The sequence below is a fragment of the Microcaecilia unicolor genome, chromosome 4, assembly GCF_901765095.1.
Source record: "Microcaecilia unicolor chromosome 4, aMicUni1.1, whole genome shotgun sequence".
In the NCBI taxonomy this organism is placed as follows: Eukaryota; Metazoa; Chordata; class Amphibia; order Gymnophiona; family Siphonopidae; genus Microcaecilia; species Microcaecilia unicolor.
In genome coordinates, this window is record NC_044034.1 from 266,822,076 (window position 1) to 266,840,851 (window position 18,776).

The 18,776-nt window shown below is 41.5% G+C and overlaps 1 protein-coding gene across 5 annotated transcripts in view; it reads right to left on the bottom strand.

The window, feature by feature from the left end:
* MCF2L (MCF.2 cell line derived transforming sequence like) overlaps nt 1-18,776 on the bottom strand; it is a 329,928-nt gene that overhangs the window by 195,364 nt on the left and 115,788 nt on the right. For all 5 annotated transcript variants that reach the window (XM_030201525.1, XM_030201522.1, XM_030201526.1 and 2 more), the window contains exon 3: nt 13,229-13,343. In XM_030201525.1, the coding sequence (XP_030057385.1) occupies nt 13,229-13,343 (115 nt within the window). The remainder of the gene's footprint in view (nt 1-13,228; nt 13,344-18,776) is intronic.

Here is an 18,776-nt window from a genome sequence, read left to right on the forward strand (position 1 = left end):
CAAGTTTTGGGAACGCCCAAATCCTGTCCCCAACACAGCACCTTGTGATTTGGATGCACTGCACAGAAAAACATCTCAAATCTGAGTTTCAAAAATGCCACTTTATGCCGTTTTTGAGACATTTTTCTCTTTTGAAAACAAGCTCTCCAATAAATTCAGTGATCCTGATTGTAACGACCTTATGGGTTGATACAAATGTAAGCCAGAAGCAGTTACAGAAGGTGCACGATTAGTTAACACTTTAAAAACCAACAGCAAAATTCTGTACTGGATACGATATTCAATCGGTAACCTGTGAAGGTACACAAGTGTTAGCGAAATATGACTGAATCCATACAGCACACGTGCTGTGGCATTTTGTGATGTTTGTAAACATTTCAACACCTTTTTTAGATAACCCAATTAACAAACTATTACAGTAATCAAAGTGCAGAACAATAATGTTTTGCACACTTGGTCCCTTATAGTTAAAGCAAGGTTAAGGATAACACCTAAAGGTTTTACTTTCTGAACCAAATCAATTTGTACCTCATCAACAATAAAGGACTTGGGAACATCATTAGAGGAATGACTCGATAATAACATGAATTGAGTCTGACAATTGCTCGTAAATACAGGCAAATCAGATGAATACTCCCAGCAATTGTCTTCTCAATTCTGAATAAACACTGAATATCGTCAACATATATCCTGTATTAGAGGCCTAATCCTCCCCACCCCCCCAAACAAAAAACACATAGGGGTCTTAGAAAAATATTAAACAAGGTTACAGATAAAGCAGAGCACTGTGGTGCACCAGATGAAATTTCAACAAATTTTGAACTCTTGACAAAGAATTTTCTGTGTGATAAAAATGAGGAAAACCATTGAAGGACTATTCAATCAGTACCAATTGACTCCAAACGATTCTACATAATATCGTGATTTATAGAGTCAAAGCCCTGCCTCATCAGTCTCCAGTTCCTGCCTTGTCTCCAGCTCCAGCACAGTCTTGTCCTGTTTGGCCTTGGCTGGATCCAGGTCTTGCCTTGCCTCGTCTGGATGCAGTTCCTGCCTTGTCCAGCCTAGCCCCATCTCCAGTTCAAGCCCTTGCCTGCTCTGCCGTTCTCCAGATCAAGCCTACCTTGCCTAATGCTGTGCCTATCCCGTAACTCACCTTCTACTAGCTGGTTCATGGCTATGGCATAAGGGTTCACCTTCCCTGAGTTTGTAACAGTTTATGATTATGAATATATTGCTTCATTGATTCAATGACTCAGCAAATACAAAATTCCACTGACCAAGTGCATCAACAGAATCTAATTTTGGGGCTACAATCTTTTTTAAGGATTCAGTTTCAAAAGGAAATTAAGTTTTCGAAAGTTATCCTTCTTCGTCAGATCGGACGATCTGACGAAGAAGGGCAACCTTCGAAAGCTAATCAAGAAATGTATTAAGTTATGTCCAATAAAAAAGGTATCATTTTATTTTCTTTTCCATGTTTTATTTTGTTTGATTTCTATTGATAACCTTTAAGAGTGGACTAACACGGCTACCACACCTCTCAACTTGCAGAAACAAACAGGAGATGGTCTATTGCAGAAGAAGAACCAAACAGCAGCAGTGATCCAAGGAAGGACAAACACTGCAAGCGTTTATCCAAATGTTAACTTTAATGAAAACAGGCCCCAGCCTGGCCAAGTTTCGGAAAAACCTTCATCAGGGGGTCGCATAGGTTTCCACGATACATTCACAGATTCAATGCATGTACTGCAATACCTACATAGAAAAAGCTTTGGTCCAATTCCAAAAGTCAGTAACCACCAAAATCTCCAGTCCAAATTCAAAAAGCACAGTTAAAGGTGGCCATTAACTGTGCTTTTTGAATTTAGGCTGGAGATTCATATTGTGGAAACCTATGTGACCCCTGACGAAGGTTTTTCTGAAACTTGGCCAGGTTGGGTCCTGTTTCCATTAAAGTTGACATTTGCAGTGTTTGTCCTTCCTTGGATCGCTACACTTATAACTTGCCCTATTCAATAACTGCCCACCCAACTAAGCACCTAACTTTCAATGCCATTTATAGAATTTGGGAGCATATGTGTTATTAACTAATGGGCTTCCTGGTAAACATTAATGCAGTTCAGTACTAAGGCTTCTTTGGTTGGTATGCTGAATAAAATTTATTTAAATATAGACTTTTTGGTGGCCACTGATTTGGATAATCATTCACTGCTACTTGATAGAATGATCAGTGTAGGTGTAAGTGAAGTGGCCTTACAATGGTTTGATGTTTCATAGAAACATGACAGCAGATAGGAGCCAAATGGCTATCTCCTCCTTTCCCTAACAGATCCCATGCCTGTCCAACACCTTCTTAAATTCAGACACAGTCCTTGTCTCCACCACCTTCACCAGGAGGCGATTCCACTCATCTACCACCCTTTCTGTGAAAAAATATTTCCTCAAATTACTCCTGAGCATAGAACCTCTTAACTTTATCCTGTGTCCTCTCATTCCAGAGTTTTCCATCATTTGAAAAAGGCTCACCTCCTGTAAGTTAATGCCACACAGGTATTTAAACTTCTCTATCATATCATAAGTACATAAGTAATGCCACACTGGGAAAACACCAAGGGTCCATCGAACCCAGCATCCTGTCTACGACAGCGGCCAATCCAGGCCAAAGGCACCTGGCAAGCTTCCCAAACGTACAAACATTCTATACATGTTATTCCTGGAATTGTGGATTTTTCCCAAGTCCATTTAGTAGTGGTTTATGGACTTGTCCTTTAGGAAACCGTCTAACCCCTTTTTAAACTCTGCTAAACTAACCGCCTTCACCACGTTCTCCGGCAACGAATTCCAGAGTTTAATTATGCGTTGAGTGAAGAAACATTTTCTCCAATTTGTTTTAAATTTACTACACTGTAGTTTCATCGCATTCCCCCTAGTCCTAGTATTTTTGGAAAGCGTGAACAGACGCTTCACATCCACCTGTTCCACTCCACTCATTATTTTGTATCCCCATGCTTTTCAGCTATCCGCAGCTCTGCTACATGCTAAGGTTAGTTTGCTTAAAATAAATTCGCAAACAGAATGAGTGAAATCTTCAGTTTTCAAAGTGTCTGTGCCAGTTTTGGTTTTTTTTTAAATGCTTTACGGTTCACAGTCTCTATGAAAAGAAATATTTTTACAAGGAAAAGCATTATTGACGACTGTACTTACCCATACTAGTTTAAGTAGGGTAAAGCCCTTTCTCCAGTAGCAAATTGGGGTTCTCTTTTCCAGTACACACCTTCAGGTTGGGTCACAAAGAACACAGTTGGCATCAGTGGTGTAGCTAGGGGGCTTAAGGAGAGTGACTGCTCCCCCAAACGCCGATTTTTCACGTACTCCCTCATATGCACAAGCGCACCTACAAAGTCCGTTATCCGCTCTCCCCGAAGTCACAGCCTGGCTACACATCTAGTCGGCACCTCTTCCTCCTCCTTCCTTCTGGCGTTCTGGGCATGCGCTGAAGAGCTGTGCTTAATGCACAGCTTTTGTGCAATTGCCCAGACACAATCCTCCAGCAGAGTCTCTAATGCTCAATGCTAACAACGTGCCTAAATTTACATGTGATTAGTGTTGAGAATTTGGAAGTTTCTTCCCCGCGCTGTTGTTGCAGTATTTTTCTGGCACTGATTAGAACAGCGCCGGAGTTTTGAGCATCTGGCCATAAGCAAGTTGTGTGCACTGTTTATAGAATAATGCCTAGCACGTGCACAACTGTTAATTATTTTTTTTTTCATTTTTATTTAATTAAGCTTTTTAACAAACATAAATTTACAATTATGAGTGATAATACACTACTTGGAAATTATACATAATATAACAATAGAAATTCTTAAATTCAAGTTTCACTGACTATTGACCACAAATTAAAGAAATAATCCAAGATGCAAGATTATATACTAATCTAAAAGAAATTTTTTTTAAGGTAATACAAATAAATGATGCGCCAAAAATATATCCCGGGTGTTCCCTCCATGTCTGTTAAACAGTGAACATATGGGGCTATACCACTACATTTACTTCTTCCCTACTTAGTAAAAATTCCTCCAATTGTTTAGGGTCAAAGAATTGAAACTGTTTAGATTGAAATACAATTCTACAAATACAAAGAAATTTCAATAGGAAGTTAGCTCCCATTGCCAAAGTTCTTGTGCGCAAAGCCAAAAAGGCTTTACGCCTTTTTTGAGTCTCTCTAGATAAATCAGGGTAAATTCTTATTCTAGATCCCAAAAAGTTTGAATCCAAGTGTCTTAAAGAGAGCCTTAATACTGCATCTCTGTCCATTTCCAAAGCAAATGTGGCCAATAAAGTTGCCCGCTTTGTTACAACCTCAAGAGACGACTCCAAAAAGGAAGTCAGATTCAACTCCCTACCATCCTGGAAAGGTTCCCCTGATTCCTTACGTGGACCAGTTTGTAGATAGAAAGCACGAGTTATTGGTGGTAGGGAGGTATCTGACATACCCAGTATTTCAATAAGATATTTCTTGAGCATCTGAATAGGTGTAATCAAAGGTGAACTGGGAAAGCTTATCAGCCTTAAGTTTAGTCTTTTAGACTGATTCTCGAGATATTCCAGCCGTCTAGAGGTAAAGTTCTTATCTTTAATTAGTGTTTGACCCACAAGTTCCAATTTTGAAGCTTTTTCGGTAAGAGCTTTAATTTCCCTGGCTTGAGAATCAGTCTTTTTCATTTGAGAGAGTGCAGCTTCTGATAAAGACTTTATAGTTACCGCATTTTTAACCGCCAAAGATTGTAGGGAAGCATGTGCTGTAAAGGTTAAGTCCCAAAGTGACTCCAAGGTCACTACGGCAGGCTTTTCCATTTTCCCAAAAGTCAACACAGGAAGCGGTGCTTTAGCAGCCTGCTCCAGAATACTCACTGTCTGAGACAACAGCACAGGAGAAGATGACATTTCTGGGGCTTCTAGGCTGGCAGCACCATGTTCTTCACTTGGCTCCAACAGGCTCCCTCCCTGGTCACTCCGATTTCCACTCTGGGCTGGAGCGCAAGGGCTCTGAAGAAAGCCTCCACTTCCTGGTTGTGGGGGGGCCGCACGTTCGACGGGGCTCAGGGAAGCCCCGTCTGCACTGTCGGCCAACGCCAAAGCGCCAGCCTCCTCAGACGGAGTAGAAACTCTCCCGGGTCCCAGCGCGACTCCAAAGTCCTCCAGTCGCGCTTGACGAAGCTGGCTAGACCCGCCAGGGAGAGAGGGAATCTCCCTGACTTTACCTCTCCGTTTCCCCATAGCGAGGGTCAGGTAAGGAGCCAGCCACTACAGCGTTGTATGGAGGAGAGTGAGACGCATCTGGTAGCGCGTCTCAGACCGTCGCCATCTTGGAACGGCATACAACTGTTAATTATTACTGTTAATTATTGGCGCCAATCACACGTATAAGTGCTAATGTTCTATAAAATAGGTGCACTATTGGCAGCTTATAGAATTTCTTTTATAGAGCGTAGTTTCTTAGTAATTTTTGTGTTCTTATTTTGTGTTGCTATCTTTTCTAACTTGGTCTGACTTTAGGATTGATAAAAACAACAAAGTACCTATATCAATCATCATCTTCCTTTGAGTCAGGAGCAAATCAAAACAATATTCATGTATATGAGTCCTCGATTAATGTTTAAAAAAAACTAATTTCCAAAAACAATACTGGAGAATCCATATACAAATTAAAGTTTCCTAAAATAAATGGATTTCCCTGCAACACAAAAACGTCTGCTAAAATCACAGAAACACTGTACCATCTGGAGCCAAATATAATAAGCAAAAATATACAAAGAAAGGACTACCTTCCATTACTGGTGCCTCAGTTCTACGAATATACAAGAGTTTATTTTCTTAAGTCTGGTGCTGTAGATAATTGCAGCTTCTGCTTCTTGCCTATCTAATCTTCCAACTACAAAATGTGAAAAACCTGCTGGGCAAGCTTTTTTCAAATAGCTCTCTTTACCCAGTCTCATCCAGACCTCAGTGGGCAAAATACATCTAACTTATGATGCACTAATAAATTCTCCACCAGTCCTAATAGGAAGAACAAGTTTGAAAGCGATTTCAGGAGGGAGCAAGGCAGCATTTGTAACTTCACTAAAATGTCTTCAGATGGGGTGAGTTAGAGAAGTGAGACAGGCTTGAGGAGTGGGGAAAAGACTGCACTGGATAAGAGAGATGCAGAACTGTAAAAACAGGCTGGGCTAGGGGATCTATCCCCAGCACAGCTCAGGTCTGCCTGCACTCTATACTAGCACCCTTCTCCCACTGACTGGGTCTCAACCGCCTCTGGGCGAGTCTCCCGCTTTCAACTTATCCCCAGTGATTTCTAGGTTACTGGGGTCACACTCCCAGTGGTCCCACAGTTCCCAGAAAGCACTCACAGACCCAACACACAAACCACCAGGATTCTTTAATCAGTCCAGACAAGCAGGGCAACAATCAAGTTTATTTTCAGAACCTGAACAGTGGACATAAAAAGTGCAATCATCTCTACATATAAAACGCACCTCTAACGTTCTAATGAAGCCTCAAGCCGGAAACTTGAAGTGGCATAGATATCCGGTTAGCCCATGAGTGTCTGCCCCGCCCTCGCGTCAAAAGTGATGACGTCGAGGGCGGAGCACTGACACTCAGCGAATCAAGGAAGCCCATTGGTTAATCTCTATTTCCACTCCACAACGCTGCCGTTATTCCCACTCAAAACCAAACAAAATCGCCGCTGCCCCCCGTCCCCCTGCCCACAGTCCCCCTCACCCACCCTCCTGCAGCCACTCGCTCACCGTTCCACCACACCTCTCCTCTCCAACTCTGGCCATGCAGCAGGATGATTACTACACACGAGTGAAAGTGACCCAATGAACTACACTGTAAGCAAGGAAGCCCATTGGTTAATCTCGGTTTCCACTCCCCAACACGGCCGTCATTCCCATACACTCAAAACCAAGCACACCTAGGAGCTGCTGATCCATATTGTCAGTTTTTTTTCTTCTTCCATCTGAAACACATCTAAAGCTGTTTCTACTGGATAAACTGTGCCTTAAAAGGTAAAGGACAAAAGGTTTTTGTTTTTGGTTTCTTACTGCACACCTTTTTAATTTATTTGAAAGCTACCCTTCTGTACATATGTATATCGTGAAATCTAAATTAAATATCACTAAAACAGCTTTAAAAAATATTTTACTTGGTAGAAACAGCAATTTTAAACTCTGTATTGTCAGATCATTTGTCAACAATACAAACTTTATCCAGGTAAGTGCCCTTGGCTGCGTCAGCCCCGTCGTTGCCTGTCAATGTGTATCAGAGTATGAGGGAGCTCCAGCTGCCTGTGGGTCACAACAGGACTTAGCTGCTGGACGCCAGAAGCAGTCTCTCCTTAGGTTGACAGCAAATAGCAACCCCCCCAAACACCTCGGAGGAAGGGAGGGAGGAAGGGAGGGGACAGGACTAACCGGGAGGGAAGGGGAGGGACCCTTGAACTGGTAGGGGGTCCCTGGAACTGGGAGGGGGACTTGGAACTGGGAGGGAGGGAGGGAAGGTGATCCTGGAACTGGGAGGTTGGGGACCCTCAAACTATGAGGGAGGGTGGGGGGGACCCTGAAACTGGAAGGGACCCTGGAACTCGGAGGGAGGGGGGATGACCCTGGAACTCGGAGGGAGGGAGGGGGATGACCCTGGAACTGGGAGGGATGGAGGGGGGACCCTGGAACTGGGAGGGAGGAGGGAGGGGCCCCTGGCACACACTCTGATTCTCACACACACACTCTCCCTCTCACGGACACACTTGCACCCAGTCTCACTCTCTCTCTGTCACACACACACTCGCACATTCACTCTCTCTCACACAGTCAATCTCACACACACTCTCTCAAACATACACACTCCAAGGAAAACCTTGCTAGCGCCCGTTTCATTTCTGTCAGAAACGGGCCTTTTTCACTAGTTAAACAATAACAGGTAACTGAAAAATGGATCAATTAGAAAACTAAACATTTGTATACTGTCTAAACAGTACTTGGGAATATCAGGACATATAACTGTTCATAAAGCCTCAGCAAAGAGATCCTGCTCTCTTTCTTCTTGGCTAAGACTGGAGAAAAAGTCAGTACTACTGGGTAATTTCAAACTCCAGGTCAATCAGAGCCCAGAACAACAACATTCAAAAAAAGCTGGTTACATCACTACAGGCATTTCCTTTATCTGTGTTAACTAAAGAAAGGAAAGGTCAGTTCTTTATAACAGCTTACAACATAACATGCACCAAACTACAGAAATGCGCTTCAAGAATCAACAAAGGCAATTCTATAGGCTTAAACACACTGTTCTATCACAAAGGGATATATAAAGGAGAAAGAGGTAGGAAATACATGAATCAAAGAAGGAAGGAAAGATAGGTAGGTAAGATCAGAGAGAACAGAAGAGGCAAAAGAAAAAAAATATGGATAGCAAATATCAAAGGGGTTTCAGCTGTCTCACACCCAAGACATGGTGCCTAAATCTTTAGCCTATAGACAAGGACATTTACTGAATACAAATCAGGTATACTCAATACTTATACCCACATTTTTATATGTTGATGCATTCTTCCTAGAGCAGAGTACTCATTGGATAGGTGGCTTTAAATATAATAGATATTTAAATAATCTAGGTTTGATTTCTAGGCAGCAGTTAAACTTTCTCTCCTTGCCCACTTCCCCCCACAAAAAAAAATAGTCATCACCTTGAAGTTTCTCACTTAAGTGGACTCTACATTTGAAAAACTGACAAACTGTGGCTAACCAGTAACCATGGCAGCCCTGAGACATCCATGGCCAATATCAGTTGATTCTCACCCAGCCTCCTTAACCTTGCACAGTTAGACAGGATATACACCCAGATGGAAGAACAAGAAAGGGAATCAGAGTCCAAAGAAAAGTGCAGAATGAGTGGAAGATATTCAAATAAAAAGTCTAAACAGTGCAGAAGGAATGAGAATTGAGAGCCAGAAGAGAGATTAAAAGGGTCAAAAAGAGAAAAAAATAACATGCAGTGAAAGAGAATCAATCAAACCTAGAGAGAGCAAGGCTGAAGATTGGTTTATTTTATTATTCCTATAGATTGTATTTGCTTTTTTAGAGTAGAAGTTTCCAAAACAATGGCCGCAAGTCACTTCTGGCCTGAGTGGTATAAAGAGGGGTATAAATGTTCTGCATAAATAAATAATGACAGGGGTAAAAGTGGCAGGCTGCTGCCAGTGGAAGATATGAATGCTGCTCAGGTGTACTGGGGCTACATCTGACCAGCACTTGTTACATCAGTGTACTTCCAGGTCCCTGGGGGAGGAACTAGATGAGTGGCTGCAGCAAGACTGCATATGTTTGAAGGAGATCAGCATGGGGCATCAGGTACATGTTCAGCGAGTAGATCTCCCACCCAAATGTGTTGAACTGAGAGCCAAGGACAGAAGGCCAGGAGCCAAGCATGAGCCACTTCTACTTCACCATTTGCACTCTGCTCTGTATGTAGCCCAGCACATGCCTTTGCATGAGACCAGGGCACTGAGCCTACATCCAGGACTACTGTCAGCCTCCTGCTACGCAACAACACTAGGCCCTTTTCAATGGAATTTGGTTTCTTACATTTTTGGCAGACAAAGGGAAAGTGCTTGGAAGGGGGCAGGGTTGTTAACATCCAACAAGTCTAGATTACTGCTACTGACAAGACTACCTGCCACTCTTCTAACAGCCCCGTTCTCTCTGTCTTCCCTCTTCCCAGCTATTTGACCTCTGCCTCCTTTTCTTCCCAATCATTTAAAATCACTAAGAAGGCCACGCAGGGGTCCCCTTCCTAACTCAGCAAATAAAGAGAGACCCCACACATCTCTGTGATTTTTCAAATGCTGTATGTAGCCCTTCTCATGAAAAGTTTGTGAATCCCTGTTCTTGAATATCCAGCAAGTGATGGTTAACCTCTGAGGATACTGCTGCAAGCCTCCCAGAGAAAAACTCATACGAAATTCTAGAAAATGGAAAAAAGAACTAGTAAATCTCATTTCTATTATTAGTTTCACTATTCCTGGAGACTGTAGTCTGAGAGCACAAGAATAATGGCACAATTATAGGACACCCAACTTTTGTAAGGTAAACACAATAATATTTCTTCTTTTTTGTTTAATTGAGCCTGATCTGTGTTAAAGGTCAGTTCAATGAAGGAAATTCTGTATGTGCACACGCTGCTTTAACTACCAAGTCACATCTGTTTTGTTTTCTAAAATCCTACTTTGGGGATGTGAAGGCTTATTCATCGTAGGCTGTGCTCTTTCTGCTCATGACATCAGCTTCCCAATTCTAATACTATTAGCAGGGAAACACACAAAATTGAATGAAATAATCACTTAACTAGGCAGTAAACAAAAGTGGTGCTAGATAGGCAGCTCAAACTCTAAAGTCAGAAAGGTCTGTTTGTAGCTAACTTTAACACCGCCTGGTCCTTTGTCTCTTACTGCATTAAGGCAATAACCATTGGATGACTGCAAATTACTCACATGAAACATAAAAAAAGACCACAATGATTTTGTTTACAAGTGTATGACTATTTATCTTATCTTTCCTTTCTGAGCAATGCAACTTTGAGATAGTGTTCTCTCTAAGGATACAAATTAAATCAGTTGCCAGAGCTGCATTTTATAAGTTGTGTTGATCATGAAGGTTACAACCACTTCTTCAGTCAGATCATTTTAGAATTGGGTTGCAGGCTCTAATCCTAACTACAACTGACTGCTTTAATAGTGTTTATCTTGGACTTCCCAATGTGTTGAATATGCTTTGGCTCACCTTCTTACCTGTTGTCATATTCGTAAACATAGAGGGGCATAATCGAACGCCCATCTCCATGGGCGTCTATCTCCGAGGACGGGTCCGCGAAGGGGTGGGCCAGACCGTATTTTCGAAAAAGATGGGCGTCCATATTTTATTTCAATAATACGGTTGGTGCCGGGCAAATGCATCGGATTTGGGCGGATTTGAGCTGGGCGGTATCGGTTTTCAGCGATAATGGAAACCGACGGCGCCCAGCTCAAAAATGAACAAATCCAAGGCATTTGGTCATGGGAGGAGCCAGGATACGTAGTGCACTGGTCCCCCACGCAGGCCAGGACACCAACCGGGCACCCTAGGGGGCACTTGTAAAAAGTAAAAAAAATAAAATACCTCCCAATCCATAGCTCCCTTACCTTGGGTGCTGAGCCCCCCAAATCCCTCTCCCCACAACCCTACACCATTACCATAGCACTTATGGGTGAAGGGGGGCACCTAGATGTGGGTACAGTGGGTTTTGGGGGTGGTTTGGAGGGCTCCCATTTACCAGCACAAGTGTAACATGTAGTGGGGGGGATGGGCCTGGGCCTACCTGCCTGAAGTCCACTGCACCAAGGACCTGCATACTGCTCTGATGGAGTTGGGTAAGACATTTGAGGCTGGCATACAGGCTGGAAAAAAAAAAGTTTTTAAAGTTCTTTTTTTTGGTGGGAGGGGGTTCGTGACCACTGGGGGAGTCAGGGGAGGTTATCCCCGATTCCCTTCGGTGGTCATCTGGGCAGTTGGGGCATTTTTTGGGGACTTGTTCATGAAAAAAAAGGGTCCAAAAAAAGCGGCCCAAATTCTCGCTACTGCCGCCCTTCTTTTTTCCATTATCGGCCGAGCGCGCCCATCTCTCCTCGGCCGATAAACACGCCCCAGTCCCGCCTTCACCACACCTCCGACACGCCCCTGTGAACTTTGTTTGTTCCCGCGACAGACTGCAGTTGCAGGCGCCCAAAATCGGCTTTCGATTATACTGATTTGGGCGCCCATGAGAGAAAGGCGCCCATCTCCCGATTTGGGTCGAAATATGAGCGTCTTTCTCCTTCGAAAATAAGCTGGATAGTATACCATGTTTGCATGCCTTATACTGGATGCCTATTTGGAGACTGAAATTCAAAATGGTAATACTGGTATTTAAAATTTTAATAGGTTTGTTTTTGTGATGCACAGATATAATCTTTATGCTTTATGAAAGGCTTATTTATCCCTGTCCTCATGCAAACTTTTCCATCTAACCAATACACAGTTTTCTTCAGTAGCTGGTCATGTCTCTTGGAACTCACTACCACTTGAAATTCAGCAGCAACAAAATTATCTGCACTTCAGAATGAAAATTAAGACTACATATTTCAAGAGGCTTTTAAATATTTTAAATAATCTAGACTGCTTCCTATAGAGCCAATATTCAAAGCTAATTATGCAATTGCTGGTCCCCAAAGAATGCACAATTTGGTGTAGATTATTAAAATTATATGGATATATTGGGCCATTTCAATACTTAAATGGCCTGATACTATATGTGGGTCAGATTTGGAACAGGATAGAGACAGCCTTGCGATATTCAGTCTAAAACATATGAAAAGTGCTAATGCGGTCACCCGCCAGTGATTATGTTAATCCAGTGAAAATCCAGCCCTCTGTTTTTGGTTAATGATTGGTTGATAATGGAAGAAGGAACTAGCTAGCTAGTCCAGTGATTCCCAAACCTGGTCCTAGAGGCACCCCAGCCAGTCAGGTTTTTAGTATATCCACAATGAATAATCATGAGCTAGATTTGCATGCAGTGGAGGCAGTGCAAACAAATCTCTCTCATGAATATTCATTGTGGGTATCCTGAAAACCTGACTGGCTGTGGTGCTGCCAGGATCAGGTTTGGGAACCACTGAGTTAGTCACACACAGAAGGAAAAACACCAGCTGCACATACTGTACCAGGAACTTGCTTATCCACTCGTCTTCAAGTTGAGATCAGTTTCATGCGCTTTTTCTGACTCCGTGTACAATTTTTCCTTGAGTTAGGCACCCTTATTTCTATGTCCCATCTCCACTTATACCCTATGCTATTAAAATGTTTTAATGTGTATTATGTTGACATTGTGAATATTATTTGAATATTTTTACTGATGTAATTGTCTATTACCTATGTCTGGCTTATTCATACTGTACACTTCCTTCAGTGAATTTCTTCAAAAAGACAGTAAGTACTAATAAATCTAAATAAATAAAAATAGGTGTGTTTTTATGAATTTTACAAAGGAACTCTGTTATGAAAATATCTGCTACATGTTCTTGCAGCCTTTCTTAGTAAACAGTAAAAGAATGCTATAGGCAACCATTTTCTTTCAGCTATAACAAACACACCTGGGGACACTCGTGAGATATGTCAAAACATTCTGGAATTCCTTCTCTGGGATTTCACTGAAATTTGGATACTCTGGAAATGTAATGACAGGGCAGCCATTTTCCCCTCGTCCACCTACAATAACAAACAAAATTTTGTAATTTAATATTTTTTTCAGATGTCGTTAATTCTCCTGTTTACTAAGCTGTGCTAGTGGCTACCGTGCACTAATGCCGACATAGTCCATTCACTTTGAATGGGCTGTGTCGGCATTGCCGTGCGGCTTGGTAAACAGGGGGGGGGTAATGCTTTAAGCAGCCATCTTGTGTGTCAGAAATCTGCCTCTTTATCGAGCTCTGCCTAACCTAGGACAGTAAAATTTAATGGACTTTCAAACCATGCTGGGTAAGGGAAAGGGAATGGAACTTGATATACCGCCTTTCTGTGGTGCAATCAAAACGGTTTACATATTATATACAGGTACATATTTTGTACCTGGGGCAATGGAGGCTTAAGTGACTTGCCCAGAGTCACAAGGAGATGGAGTGGGAATCAAACCCAATTCCTGAGGATCCAGGTACCACAACAAATGATCATATTATTAAAAGGCCCAACGGAAGTCCTTCTTTGCCTGAAAAGAACTACAGTTGAATGGCTTCAAGAATTTTAAAACCTGAAAGAAAAAAAACTCTTCAAATTGTATAAGATTGTCACAACGTTGCACACATAATTTTACAATATTGGCAGAATATACCGAGTGCTGCTGTCCTTGAAACTGGTCCATTCTGCAACTTAGTTTCATAGGGAACACTTTACTAAAGTTTAGTTTGCGCTAAAAGACACACTAAATGCTATACATCCTATTTTACACTTGTGAGCCACGTGGCACTTAAAACATGCTAATGTCGATTAGCGCAAACTAAGCTTTAGTAAAAAGGTCTCATAGTTTTGATTGCACAGAATAATAATTATATATTCATTTTATGGGACTAACTAACTCAGAAGCCCTTTTATAAAGGTGCAGTAGCTACTATGCGCCAAATTGGCCCTACTGCCAGGGTAGCACGTGTGCAGTTTCCCATGAGAGAAAATAAATTTTCTACTTTCTACCACAGGGGGTGTTCCCGGCAGTAATCAGCAGTGTGGCAACACTGCCACACACTGCCCGCTTACCACGGGGTTAGCACGTGTGCCCTTACTGCCTGCTAAATAGGTGGTAGTAAGGGCTCAGGCAGTAAATAGGTGTATACTAATTTTAATAGCACACGGCCATTTAATAGCACACGGCCCCATTTTTAAAAAAAAACATTTTTTCACCACAGTAAAAATGGCTCAGCGTGTGCCAATTTCACACGCCAGTGCAGGCCACTTTTTACTGCGGCTTAGTAAAAGGGCCCCTAAATCTCTTGACTAGCTTTTGAGGGTTCAATTCTCTTTGTCAGGTAAGAATCAGTAATCGATGACATTACCAGAAAATATAACAGAATCATAAAAATCTGAAGGGGAGAGATGTGTGTTAGGGGAGTCTGGATGATTAGAAGGTGACAGATAATAGAATTTTATGACTATGATGAATTATAAAGCAGGGGTCTTCGTGGGGTCCTTTCTTGTCGGTTCCAAAATGTCTGATCATTTTAACGTCAAAAGTCTTGCATTCCTAGATAGTTTTAAATTCACCTTGATCTGCGTGGGTTGATTCTTGTTTCTTTAACATCTGTTTCACCAATGTAGCATCTTCTTTTCATGTTCTGCACTGAATCATATCTACATTAGAGAAGCATGAGTAGGATCTTTTTATGTCTTTCCCACATGGGGACTGACGTGTGCTGGCACAGTCTGCAACATGGTACATTGCAGGGACTTGTACAATTCTTTTCTCCCTTAGAAAATAGTTTTTGCACATTTCTGTTTCTGATTAGCTGGTTTGTGAGCACAGTTGAGCGGGAAATCTTTTTCCGTCATTCATCTTCCAGGAGCGGTGCTGTAAGTCTTATGATTTTTTCTGTTTTTCCAGCCTGGGAAACCTGAGATAGGATATACTCTCATTTTTTTTCCTTTGTGCTCTGGGCATTTTAGGTAAAGAAGCAATCTTCCTGGACAATTTGAGACTTACAGCTTTTTTTCTGTGTTTCTGTGTTTAATGGACTCTCTTGTAGGTGAAGAGTAGAAGCTAGAACAGGGAAGGTAGCTGCATCTGGCCATTAATTTTAGAAACTGCAATGTCCAATGCATTGTATAAAAAGTTACTTTTATCCACGTTTTTCAGAAGAATGAATAGCACATCTGTTCTGGTAGTGACAACACCTACAGCTTGATAAGCTTGAATATTTTATGGTAATTCATTATGTAAAGTGGCCAATTGCATATATATATTTTGTTCAGTGCACAGATTGAAAAGGTGAAATTAAATTAAATCATTTACCTTTCACTATCCAAGACCCAGACGGGGTGTGAGAATTTGGACTGCTATCCAACTGCGAATTTCTGATCACATCTGAAAATACTTTTACTCTAGGAAAGAGATCTCTACTGTAAATCTCAATGCTGAATGATGAAGATGCATTCAATGAAATCTTAAGTCAAACGGTATTAAAAGCCCAATTCAAGTTAAAAAAAAAAATACTGACGTGTTCAAATTTAGCTGCAAGCTAGGGGAAAATCCAGAAAAGAGATACTCCACATATTATGAAGTCTAGAAATATCAGACTCTAATTGTAAAAGAATATATACAAAAGATGTTTAAAAAATGAGCAAGAGCAGTTTCTGTTAACTTTTGCTTCACTGATCACAGCATGTCTGCGGAGCATTCCTATGTCTGCATTAAGTTAGGAACCTATAAGGACAGAGATTCTAAAATTATATCTAGATGTCCTGAGTCAACCTTGATAAGATTAACAGACTTCTTGGAAAACAAGAACTAATTCTGCCTTCTTCAATTCATCAGACTCCTCCATTTGTAAAATAATCCCCTTAGAACATAAGAACAACCATATTGGGTCAGACCAATGGTCCATCTAGCTCAGTATCCTGCTTCCAACTGTGTTCAATTCAGGTCACAAGTACCTGGCAGAAACCCACATAGTACCAACATTCCATGCTACCAATCCCAGGGCAAGCAGTGGTTTCCCCATGTCTATTTCAATAGCAGACTATGGACTTTTCCTCCAGGAACTTATCCAAACCTTTTTTTAAACTCAGATATGCAAACCGCTGTTACCACATCCTCTGGCAATGAGTTCCAGAGCTTAACTATTCATTGAGTGAAAAATTATTTCCTCCTAGTTGTTTTAAAAGTATTTCCATGTAACTCATTGAGTGTCCCCTTGTCTCTGTATTTTTTCAAAGAGTAAAAAAATCAATTCACTTTTACCCGTTGTACACCACTCAGGGATTTTGGAGACCTCAATCATATCCCCCTTCAGCTGTCTCTTTTCCAAACTGAAGAGCCCTAAACCCCTTTAGTCTTTCCTCATATGAGAGGAGTTCCATCCCCTTTATCATTTTGGTTGCACTTCTTTGAACCTTTTCTAATTCCGATTTAATTCCACTACATCTTTTCTGAGATACGGCGACCAGAATTGGACACAATACTCAAGGTGAGGTCACACCATAGAGTGATACAGAGGCATTATATAATATTCTTAGTCTTATTTTCCATCCCTTTTCTAATAATTCCTAACATCCTATTTGCTTTTTTGGCCGTCACCACTGCACACTGGGCAGAAGATTTCAGCATATTGTCTACAATGGCACCTAGATCTTTTTCTTGGGTGCTGATTCCTAAGATAGACCCTAGCATCAGGTAACTATGACTTGGATTATGTGTGCATCACTTTGCATTTGTCTACATTAAATTTCATCTGCCATTTTGAGGCCCAGTCTTCCAATTTCCTAAGGTTTCCCTGCAATTTTTCACAGTCCGTATGTGTTTTAACAGCTGTGAATAGTTTCGTGTCATCTGCAAATTTAATCATCTTACTTGTCATTCCAATTTCCAGGTCGTTTATAAATCTGTTAAATATAGGGTTACCATATGGCTCCAGAAAAAGGAGGACGGATTGAGCCAGCCGGGTTTTACTTCCATTGCTTTCAATGGAAGTAATTGAGCCAGCCGGGTTTTACTTCCATTGCTTTCAATGGAAAGCAATGGAAGTAAAACCCGGCTGGCTCAATCCGTCCTCCTTTTTCTGGAGCCATATGGTAACCCTAGTTAAATAGTACCAGTTGCAGTACAAATCCCTGCAGCATTCCACTACTCACCTTCCTCCACTGAGAAAAATGGTCATTTAACCCTACACTCTGTTTTCTATCAAATAACCAATTCCTAATCCACAGCAGAATACTGTCTCCTTTCCTATGACTTTTCAATATTCTCAGGAGTCTCTCATGAGGACTTGTCAAAAGCTTTCTTAAAATCTAGCTACATTACATCAACTGGCTCACCTTTTTCGTTTATTCACACCATCAAAGAAATGAAGCAAATTGGTGAGGCAAGACTTCCCATGGCTGAATCCATGCTGACTCTGTCCCATTAAATCATGTTTGTCTATGTGTTCCATAATTTTATTCTTTATAATAGTTTCTATTATTTTGTCTGACACTGAAGTCTGGCTTACCGGTCTGTAATTTCCCAGATCACTCTTGGAACCCTTTTTAAAAATCAGTGTTACATTGGGCACCCTCCAATCTTCAGCTACTATGGACAATTTTAATAAAAGATTACAGATTGCCAACAGAAGATCAGTAATTTCACATTTGAGTTCTTTCAGTCTTCATACGACTCAACACGGGCCATGTTTCAGCTCCAAGGCCTGCATTAGGAGTCTGTAAAACATCCTATGTTATCTATGATTAAGTAGAACACAAAACCGCAAAATAGGCAAAAGGTTGAACCCTTGTTTATATGATCACCTGTCCACGTGTCACAAGTGCCCTTTGATTGGCCACTTCCCCACATGCTGCCTTCCATCCTCCAATGCTAGCGCTTTTCACGTACAGACACGAACTGTGAATTGATCCGGTTTGGCCAATTGCCCCGATACAGGCCTTGGAGCTGAAAAACAGCCTGTGTTGAGTCGCACGAAGATTGCTTATTAAAGACTTTGAACCACTGTTTTTTCTTATTTTCATGGAGTACTTTTCTTCTGTTTTTTTTTTGTTTGTTGTGTGTGTGAGAGAGAGAGAGAGAGAGAGAGAGAGTTGTTTCAGTACCCTAGGGTGCATATGAGCTAGTCCAAGTTATTTACTACTCTTTAAGTTGTCCATTTGTCTCAGTACGTCTTCCAAGTTCACCGAGATTTCTTTCAGTTCCTCCACATCATCACCCTTGAAAATCACTTGTGGTATAGGTAGATCCCTTACGTCTTCTATGATAAACACAAAAGCAAAGAATTCATTCAGTCTCTCCAAATGGCTTTCTCCTCCCTGAGTGCCCCTTTTGCTCCTTCATGATGTAGCAGTCCCACAGATTCCCTCACAGGCTTTCTCCTTCTGATACACCTGAAAAAGCTGTTACTATGAGTTTTTGCCTATATGGCAAGTTTCTATTCATATTCTTTAGCCTTCTTA